Raw genomic sequence first — 9,885 nt, forward strand, 5'->3', positions numbered from 1 at the left:
GGTGAGGGATAGCAGACTGACAGGGCAGGGAGAGTCTGGCCTCGTGGGTGGGCAATAATCCCCCCCCCCAACACCCCACACCCCTGCAACCAAGCCTTCAACACCTCAGGAACCCACTTCCCAGCCACCTAGTACAATCAGAAGCCTAGTGTGGCAGTGGCTCTACAGGATGCCCAGGATTGGGTTGCAGTGTTGACCACCCAAAATGACTGGGGAGGCAGCCTGGAACCCCTGGGGGAACCTGGCCAGAACCAAGGAACCTCTGGAGTCCCGGGGTGGAAGGTGGGCAGACACAACAGTGGACCAGACAGAGCTGGCCCCTTTCAAACAAGCAGACAGGGGATGGAAACGGTTGTGGCCTTGGATTCCTCTCCCTGGAGCTCCTTCCAGGGAACATGCCTCTCAGGATGGTGGGCAGCCACCCAGATATCATGGACAACCACCAAGCCCCTCCCCAGACTAGAGTGACATCTCTGCCAGGACAACCCCACCCGTCTCGTTTCCAACATCCATGGAACACTCCAGGTGGCCAGGCTTGCACCCCGGGGTGCCATGGTCCTGAGTCAGTGGTGCTTCCTGGACAGAATATTTCCCTGGTGATCCCAGGTTCCCACAGACCAAAACACATGCCAGAAGTGTGGGCAGCTCCTCAGAACACTGCCATCCCCACTCCAGTTCCTGGAGCCACACAAGGACAGACACTGGCACAGGTGGGTGAGGCTGCCCCAAGAGCAGACAGATTTATTGGGAGCCATAGCCAGGAGATCAACGGTTGGACTTGGCCACACGTTCCAGCTCATCCTTCTTCTTGATAGCATAGGAATTGGAAGAGCCCTGCAAGGAAGTAGATGGTTAGTTTGGAATGTTGGAAGAGCCTTTTCTTGAACTGACCCCCCACCCCAGTGTCCTCACTCACCTTGGCTGCATTGATGAGCTCATCTGCTAGGCACTCAGCAATGGTCTTGATGTTCCGGAAGGCGGCCTCACGGGCACCTGTGCACAGCAGCCAGATGGCCTAGGGAGCATGAGGGTCAGTTAAGCCTGGGGGCAGGGGTGCCCCAAAGCAGACAGGACCACTGTCCTCCAGTACTCTGTGATCCTAACAAATGTCAGTTACCATGTTGCCATCCACTGGCCCACTGAGTCAAGACACAGCAGGAGCTCACAGGCTGCCCAGGTGGCCTGCTGCCTATCTGGGATCAGACCAAGGGCCACAAAAACAAGCGTAGACACAAAAGCTCCTGATTACAGGACATTTGAAACCCACCACCCCAGGGAAATGCAATGCAGTGTGTGCTCTTGACCTGGACCTCCGATTAAAAATGGACAGCTATTATAGGGGCACCTGGGTGGCTCAGCTGGATAAGCATCTGACTTCGGCTCACAGTTCATGAATACAAGCCCCACAATGGGCTTTCTGCTATCAGCGCAGAGCCCAGCTTGGGATCCTGTCTCCCCTTCTCTGCTCCTCCCCCACTCGTGCACGTACTCTCACAAAAACAAAGAAACATTAAGACAGGCACCTGGGTGGCTCAGTTGGGTAAACGTCCAACTTCAGCTCAGGCTATGTTGTCACAGTTTGTGAATTAGAGCCCTGCATCAGGCTCTCTGCTGTCAGCACAGAGCCAGTTTCCAACCCTCTGTACCCCTCTCTGCCCCTTTCTCCCCGATCTCTCTCTAAAATAAACATTAGGGTCACCTGGGTGGCTCAGGCATCCGACTTTGGCTCAGGTCATTACCTCAGTTTGTGAGTTAAGCTCCACAAAGGGCTCTGTACTGACAGCTCAGAGCCTGGAGCCTGCTTCAGATTCTGTCTCCTCTGTCTGCACTGCCCCCTGCTCCCCCCACCCCTCCCCCGCCGCTGACTCATGCATGCTCTAAAATAAACATTAAAAAAAAATTAAAATACACGAACATTAAAAAATAAACATTTAAAAAAAGAAAGTAAACAGACAACTGTAAGGTACGCTAGGGACAGCTGCAGTGATGGGATGATCAGATAATTCTACCACTGTTAAACTCCTTGAGGATGACGGCGGGGACAAAATATCCTTGTTCCTAGGAGACATCCACTGAAGTGTTAAGGGGAAAATGTTTACAATGCCTGCAACTGATTCTCAAATGGTCTGTGAAAAAATATATACCCACACATGGTATGTAAAAATACACTCAAATGAAACTGTGCCTCAGGCAACTGTTGCTCAGGGAAGGGGCCAGAGCTAGAATCTGCCATCAGAGGGATGGAAATGCAGGAAGGCTTCCTGGAGGAAAGGCCACTTTGAGTAAAACACACAGGCAGGACAAACCTTCCCACTTGCCAATCTGCCCCAGGCAGAACCACACCGGAGCCCAGTGGTGTTCCCATCAATCCATATGTGCCTAAAGCCCCAGGCCCACCTGATTCACACGGCGCAGGGGGGACACGTCGACAGCCTGACGCCTCACTGTTCCAGCTCGTCCAATGCGGGTTGAGTCCTCCCGGGGACCGCTGTTAATAATCGCATTCACCAAGACCTGCAGGGGGTTCTAAGAGAAGGCAGCCATGAACCTGACACCCAACCTAGGTCCCTCCCCGGTGTCCTCACTCCTAAAACTTGGCAGACCCCGGCATGTTCGTCATGGGGTAGCTGTTGGGCTTATGGTGTACTAAGGGCACTCTCTGCCTCATCAGGCCTCAGAGCCCTACCTCACCAGTGAGCAGATGGATGATCTCGAAGGCATGCTTAACAATGCGCACGGTCATGAGCTTCTTGCCATTGTTACGACCATGCATCATCATTGAGTTGGTGAGGCGCTCCACAATGGGGCACTGTGCCTTGCGGAAGCGCTTGGCCGCGTAGCGTCCTGCACTGTGGGGCAGATACTTGGCATACTTCTCCTTCACCGCAATGTAATCCTAGGGCAGCAGGGAGAGAGGATGGAGGGATCATGGTCAGGAGCAGGAAGGCCAGGAACCAGAAGGACTGAGCACCACCTCTGGGGGCTTGACTGTGAGGCCTGTGTGCCACAAAACAATAAATCCCCAAAAAGTAACTTTACCAAGTTACTAAAAAGAGTGTTTCCCTTATAATAGGAGGAAGGAAGATGGAAAACCAAGATTACAGCTCATGACCTCATTAAAAAAAAAATTTTTTTTTACATTTATTAATTTTTGAGACAGAGCACAAGTGGGGGAGGGGCAGAGAGAGAAGGAGACACAGAATCTGAAACAGGCTCCAGGCTCTGAGCTGACAGCACGGAGCCCAATGTGGGGCTCGAACTCACAAACTGTGAGATCATGACCTGAGCCGAAGTCAGACACCTAACCGACTGAGCTATCCAGGTGCCCCTCATGATCTCATTTTAAGGTGCTCCTTGGGGTGCCTGGGTGACTCGGTCGGTTAAGCTTCTGATTTCAGCTCAGGTCATGATCTCATGGTTCGTGAGTTTGAGCCCCATGCTGGGCTCTGTGCTGACAGCTCGGAGCCTGGAGACCACTTCGAATTCTGTGTCTCCCTCTCTCTCAGCCCCTGCCCCACTTGCACTCTGTCTCTCCCAAATATAAAAGTAAACATTAAATAAAGTGCTCCGCAAACTTTGCAGCATAGACATTTTAAATCAGAACATTCTTTGTGTAAAGGCTGCCCCACACACTGCAGGATGTTTAGCAGCATCCACTATGCTAGTAACACCCTTCTCAGTTTCAACACCCAAAAATGTAAGACAACATTGTCATCTGTCTCCTAAAAGAGGTGGGGAGAAATCACTCCAGAGAACTACTGTTTTAAAACAATTATTTGGGGCACCTGGGTGGCTCAGTCAGTTAAGCATCCTACGTCAGCTCAGGTCACGAACTCATGGTTCACCAGTCGGAGCCCGTGTCGGGCTCTGTGCTGACAGCTCAGAGCCTGGAGTCTGCTTTGGATTCTGTCTCCCTCTCTCTACCACCTTCCCCACTCTCTCTAAACACACACACAATTATTCGTCAATCTCTCCTATATACACATGTATCATTTCTAAAGAAAATGTCTAGAAAACACCAAAACGTTCAGGGGTGTTGGAATCAGAGGAACTACATGTACATGAAGACGACTATTGTCAATTGTTCCGCTATGAAATACACCCAAAGATCATTCCATCACTTACACTCGCAACACATATCTACCACATATGACCCACAAAGACTAAAATATTTGCTATCTAGCCCTTGCAGAACAAAGAAATGAAGGAAAACAGAACTACAAAATATCCGGGGTGAAAAACAGGACCGAATCCTCCATGAGGCACAGTGCCCAGATTCCATGATATGTATAGAAACAACAAAAAATGTTTTCGTTTCTTTTACAATGAAAAAGGAATAAAAACAATCCAAACCGTATTTGCCTTTATACCAATGAAATTACAAAATATAATTTCTTTTTAACAAAAGGCCCACAAAAGTCCTAATGAGGCCCAGCGTAAAACAATATAGGGGTTAAGACAAACTGGGAGGACTCCCACTGACTTCCTGACTTCAAAACCTACTACAAAACTACAATGATCAAGACAGTGTGGTACTGGCTTAAGGATAGATTTACAGAACAGAAAAGAATTGAGTCCAAAAATAAACCCATATCATATAGCTAGGCTCAACTTATTTTCAACGATACTAAAACCATTCAATAGGGGAAATATTCTTTTCAACATATGGTGGCATTCAGACAAACTTATTATAATGTATAAAAGATTTAACTTAAGACAACTTATAACCTAAATTTGCTAAGTAAAATGCACAAAACTCTAAAAACAAAAACCAAATAGCGTTGGGACAACTGGATTTTCACATGCAAAATAATGATCCAAAAACAAACAACCCCAAAACACCCACACAAAAACTCTGTGGGATGTGATGTGACCTCTGAGAAAGGAACCATCTTGTGTACAGATGAAAAGAACACAAGGAAAAAATGGACATGTAGGTGTGATGGTCCAGGGAGCCCTCCTTTACCTGTCAGGTTTTCAACTTTACAGCTACAAGTTTCCAGGGACCCCTCCTGAAAGAATCCGTGTGTGCCCCAAAACCCAACTGGGTAGCACAACCACCACACAGCCCCCTCACCTGCAAGGAAATGTCATTGATCTGCACATCATCGGTGCTCCATTTCCCAAAGAGCTTGATGTCAGGGGTCTCCGCCACTGCAGGTGCAGCTGTCTCCCACTCCGTCATCCTAGGAACAGACTGTCAGAGCCCAAGCACACCCACCACTGTGAGACTAACCCACAACCTGTAAGTTGGGAAGTTATGTGGAACCAAGAAAGGCTGTAAACATCCGGATCCATCTTTCTGAGTCTTAGAAGAACCAGTTAGCTGTCAGCAAGAAACAGCTGTCTCTCACCAAGGAGAGCTGGTGGCAGGCCTGGGTCAACAGCTGCTGCGCGGGCCGTATCGACAGTAGATGCCAAATACCGTAACATTGCACCCGCTCAAGTTCAAATCCCAGCCACGTCATTAACGAGCTCTGCCACGCTAGGAGTGTCAAACTAATTTAGACTCTGCTCCCTCTTCCATAAAATAGAACCGTTTATCTGTCATCAAGATCACTACACGAATTCCGTGCATAATCAAAGCAAAGGCTACCGCTCGTGTCCGACACCAAGGGGGCATTTGGTAAGCACCAAGGGGCTGCCACTAAAGAGAAAACCGTGTATATGCCACAAAGTGCATCACGCATATAAAAATAACAGCAACGTCCTATTTCAAAGTATGCCTGCAGGGGCCAAACCACTACATCCGACCCCTGCTGCAGGGTAAAGCTACGGAGGTAGCGGAACGCCAAAGAATAACTTTTCTTCGCCTCCGCGTTTTCTCAGCACATTTTCCAGAGAAAGGAAAGAGCCCACCCCCCAGGGAAGCCCCGGGCCTCGAGGATCGATGAGGACTCCCCAAAAGATCCTAAATCGTCCCTCGGACCCCCAACCCCGCGGCCGCCTCACCTGGGGGCGCAGCCGGGGAGTCACAATCGCTCGGCGTGCACCACGCGCTGCCCTGGCCCAGACAGGAAGAGACCGCGAGTCGCGGGCCGACGCTTTTAACTAAGGTGAAAACTTCCGGGTCAGCTGGGACAATGCGTGCGCAAAATGACACGGTTTGTTCAAGGGCCAATCCGGAACAAGAATGTGAAGGCGCCTGCTGGGCCAAAGGAAAGCCGTAAATCCTTTGCGCACGCGCACTTGCAGAAGCGGCCCCGTAAGCGAGCCTGGCGGCTGTTGTAACCTTCAGTACTTTCCTTCTTGGGGAGGGGGGGGAGGAGGGGCTTGCACAAGCTCAGAGAATTCTCTGAGGCCAAGCCGCCATGTCTAGTGACGGCGGAAGTCAGGCTCGCGCTCTCCACCGTGTTCCGCCGCGGGCTCCACGCCCCACCTGCCGCCGGTTTTGAGTAGGGCATCCAGTTCGGTACTCCTCTCGCTCCTCGTCCAGGTTACAGTCGCTTCACAGGCACGCGCTCGCTGTAGGCTCGGGAAGGAAGAGTGAGCCTGGTGGTCACGATTGCCCTCCGCTGGTCCTGCCCCTCCCCCCCACGTGCATGCGCGAGCCCCTCTCCCAGGTCGGCCTCCCGCACGCTTGCACGCCCGGGGTTGCTGCGGGCCTGAGCCTCCCAGAGGAGACCCTTTCCGGTTTGACCTCTCTTCACCCCATGCCAGGGTACCCCCATCATTTCTCTTCGACCCCTGCAGCTCCAGCCGCCTCTTCATAGCTTGAGGGTAGGGGAGGAGCTCCGGACGTGGGACCAGGTGCTGTGCCCAGCAGGTGGCTTGGGGGGCAAACCCCACTGTTTGATGCATCTCGGCCATGCGTTGATGCGAGATCAATGGACGGGTGCAGGGGGGTCGGCACGGGGGTAGTGGGTGCCCCACCCTTGACCATGTGGCCAACTCGAAGATCTTGTGCCGGCCCTACACATCCCCCTCCTGTTTGTCGCCTCCTAAACCTAGACCCTGGAGTCTAGCTGGGACGTGGACTTGTTTTGGTTGGCTTGCCAGAGGCAGCGAACACTGTGGTTGCTCACCCAAGCTGGCTGGTGGGAGGATAATGGGGCAGCATGGAGCTCCTTACCTCCTGATGAGGTCTCTGCCTCCAAGGGGATGTTCCCTCTAGCCAGACCCCAAAGGGCCCAGCCACTTGACCGAAGGGGTCCTGCATAGATAGATCTCCAGTGACCCACTTGCCCACCACCCTGTGAGCAAGCTTATAGTATGGGCTCAGTAGCTGTTTGTTTACCGATTGTAAGGGCTCTGCCCCTGCCCCTACCCCAATTTCGGGAGTGTTTTAGACCAGAGACTCTGGGCCTCCTTGGACTGTTGCCAGTCACAGTTCATGCCATTGTTCAGAAGGACATACCCTGAAGGTGGCCTAAGCAGGGGGTTAGATCCCAGGCTGCAAGGGGGCACCAATATCCCGAGCCCCTGCAGCCTCTGGCCCTTGTCGCTTCCCTGTCCTGGTGCATGCAAACAGCAGCCTTGAGCCTACCACTGGGGTCTGTGGGGGATGAGGAGGGGATAAGTGAACTCCTACCTGGTCCTGGCAGAATACTTTGTGATCCTTAGGGGCCCTATCTCGTCCTGTGGTTAGGGTTTCTGGGGAGGTGCTAGCTGGGGAAAACAGGGAAGCTGAGAGGCAGAGGCACCAGTTACCCTTGCACTCAGCAGGATCCAGAGGGAGCCTCCCAACCGTGCCCCTTTCTCCTCAGAAGCTGAGAAGGCACCACCCCCTAAACCTCAGTTTCCCCCTTCAGCATAGAAATGAGAACAGAATCAGACAAGGCCAGTTTGGATCCTGTGCCCTGGGCTGCTGGTGGTTACTTGATAATGGATGTCTGTATAGAACTTGAAAGAGTGGCCTGCTGTGCATTGGAGAGCAGGAGGGAGGTCTTGCCATAAAACCCCATGGGGTGGGAAATAGCAGGGGGGATGGTCACCTTGCATAGCTAAAATTCACAAGAGTCCCTGAGACTGACTCCAGTGAACTGCATTGGGCCTTTAGGAGAGACCCAAGGTGGAGCCAAGACTCCTGGCAGAGGACAGAGATGTGCTGTCCCCTCTCAGGTAAGGGGTCTGTGTAAAGGGCGTGGCAGGTGACCAGACAATTTTCCTAGGATGCAGGCTCCCAGGTCTGTGACTTTGGCACAAGCCCCAGTCCAGTGACCTGACAATTTGGGAGTTGGGTTCCTCATGTGGGACTCCCACTTCCTCTCTAGTAACCTGCATGACCAGGGTTCTCACTCCTGAAGCTCTGTGTATGTGACCAGTGAATGTAGTGAGGTGCTTTCCTGGTGCTGCTCCCAGCATTAGCCCTGGGGTGTGGGGCAGTGCACTTAGGCAGCAGAGTTCTATAAAAACGGGGAGGGCATGCAGATCTTCCACAGACCCTGTAGCTAGCCCCCACCTAGACACACCCCCAATGCCAGTACCCACCTTCAATTGGGGCTCCAACCCCCTGAGTGCAAGCAGACTCATGCCTGCCTCAACAGCAATAAGGCCTTTGTGTGGTGGGCAGAAACCGGATAATTCATTCTGAGGAGAGGCCCTTTCTGTGGAGCCAGAGCAGAACTTTTCTGCAAGAGCTTGAAGCTCCTTCAACAACAGTGCACCCATGGGCACAAGAAGTCCCAATTTTGGTAATCCTTATCGAGCACCAGAGGACCCGGCAGTGAGAAGCCCCAGGGAGTGCACGGGGCCTTCGGCCATTGGTGGAAACGGCTCACTCATTGGGGCACCCACATAGCCAGCGGTTGCACTCCTTCGTGTGCGGCAACTGTGGGCAAGTCCTTCGTGTGTACCTGGGTAGGCACATGGGCAGCGGCCCTCCAAGCGCTCCTCAGTGACTGCTCCATCCATCATCCTTCAGCATGGTAGGTTCCACACAGGACTCCATACCGAGCCCTGACTTTGTCCCTGGACAGGGAGACAGAAGACCCTGAGTCAGAGCATTCAATGTCCAGATACCCAGAGCATCAAGAAAGGGAGTGGGATAGGCCCAGTGCCCCCTGAGACACACACACACAGCATGAGCAGAAAGTTGGGGCAGTCAGGATGGGTTGCTGGATGCCGTACATGAGGTGAATCAGCTCAATAAAATTAGATGTGTTTATGTGAGGCAGGAGCCACGAGATAACGAGCAGAAGATGAGGGTGACATAAATGGGTGGGGAGGCCTCACCAGCCCATCCTGAGCAAGCAGGGTTAGCGTCACCTTTGGAGCTGGGGGGTTCTCAAATGGGGCACATATTAGAATCAACTGTGGAGTTTTGACACACATGCTCGAGCCCCGACCCAGAGGTTCCAGCGATTTCATTGGTCTAGAGAACAGCCCGCTCACCCAGGCTTTTCAGAGCTACCCACGTGTCTCCCACCCCCAACTCTTGTTCCCCTAGCGAGGCTGCAAATGGCAGATCGTTTCTGGGTCCTGAACTCCCAGAAGTCTGACTGGAAGCAAGGGCTATCAAACACCCGCTTGGCTCGGACAGGCGGCACTGCTCGTTTGTCTGGGCCGCCGTTTCCTGGGCGACCACGCAAGTTCACGCCTCGCCTACTGGGTGTGGATGGCCGCGGTTGCCATGACAGCTGGGAGTCCTGGGGTTGGACAGCCGGGGCGGCGGAACTACGTTTCCCTACAGCCCCCGCGACGGCTCCGGCTCTCCGGCGGAGGCACAGTGCCGTGACGGCCCGTAGGAAGAGGGAAGAAGGCTTCGTGCTGCGTGCGAGGCGGGGACCAGGGCACCCGTGCGGGCCGCCCCCCAAGCTGGTATGTGGCGTTCGGCGCGTACCCGCGACCCCAGCTTGCGAGGCGGGCTCCTCCGGGCGCTCAGCGCGGCCGCCCCCCCCTGCTCCCTCCACACCCTGGCGTGTAGGTCTCCCGGCAGAGGCCGCG

At 53.2% G+C, this 9,885-nt stretch overlaps 2 protein-coding genes and 1 long non-coding RNA gene across 3 annotated transcripts in view; all 3 read right to left on the reverse strand.

The window, feature by feature from the left end:
- Positions 1 to 554, reverse strand: part of RNF225 (ring finger protein 225) — a 3,438-nt gene extending 2,884 nt beyond the window's left edge. Inside the window, exon 1 of the mRNA XM_040465184.1 lies at positions 492 to 554. Within this exon, the coding sequence (XP_040321118.1) occupies positions 492 to 554 (63 nt within the window). The remainder of the gene's footprint in view (positions 1 to 491) is intronic.
- Positions 555 to 710: 156 nt separating this feature from the next.
- Positions 711 to 6,080, reverse strand: RPS5 (ribosomal protein S5). The gene is made up of 6 exons (XM_040465304.1): positions 5,953 to 6,080; positions 5,078 to 5,186; positions 2,687 to 2,896; positions 2,398 to 2,526; positions 917 to 1,015; positions 711 to 834 (listed from the first exon to the last, which is right to left on the reverse strand). The coding sequence occupies exons 2-6, from the start codon at positions 5,183 to 5,185 to the stop codon at positions 766 to 768; spliced, it is 615 nt and encodes a 204-aa protein (XP_040321238.1). The 5' UTR covers position 5,186; positions 5,953 to 6,080; the 3' UTR covers positions 711 to 765.
- Positions 6,081 to 6,563: 483 nt separating this feature from the next.
- LOC121023421 (uncharacterized) lies at positions 6,564 to 9,885 on the reverse strand. Its single transcript, XR_005787375.1, has 3 exons — positions 9,782 to 9,885; positions 8,431 to 8,910; positions 6,564 to 7,153 (listed from the first exon to the last, which is right to left on the reverse strand). It is a non-coding gene; the product is annotated as an uncharacterized LOC121023421 (long non-coding RNA).

Source organism: Herpailurus yagouaroundi, unplaced genomic scaffold, assembly GCF_014898765.1.
Source record: "Herpailurus yagouaroundi ecotype Mexico unplaced genomic scaffold, PumYag 557, whole genome shotgun sequence".
In the NCBI taxonomy this organism is placed as follows: domain Eukaryota; kingdom Metazoa; phylum Chordata; class Mammalia; order Carnivora; family Felidae; genus Herpailurus; species Herpailurus yagouaroundi.

Bases quoted from the DNA above. Each gene is read 5' to 3' on its own strand.
- RPS5 (XM_040465304.1), bottom strand. From the start codon at position 5,185: ATGACGGAGTGGGAGACAGCTGCACCTGCAGTGGCGGAGACCCCTGAC. The intron at 2,897-5,077 runs GTGAGGGGGCTG...CTGCTGCCCTAG, and splicing joins TCAATGACATTTCCTTGCAG to GATTACATTGCGGTGAAGGA. The intron at 835-916 runs GTGAGTGAGGAC...ACTTCCTTGCAG, and splicing joins AGCTCATCAATGCAGCCAAG to GGCTCTTCCAATTCCTATGC.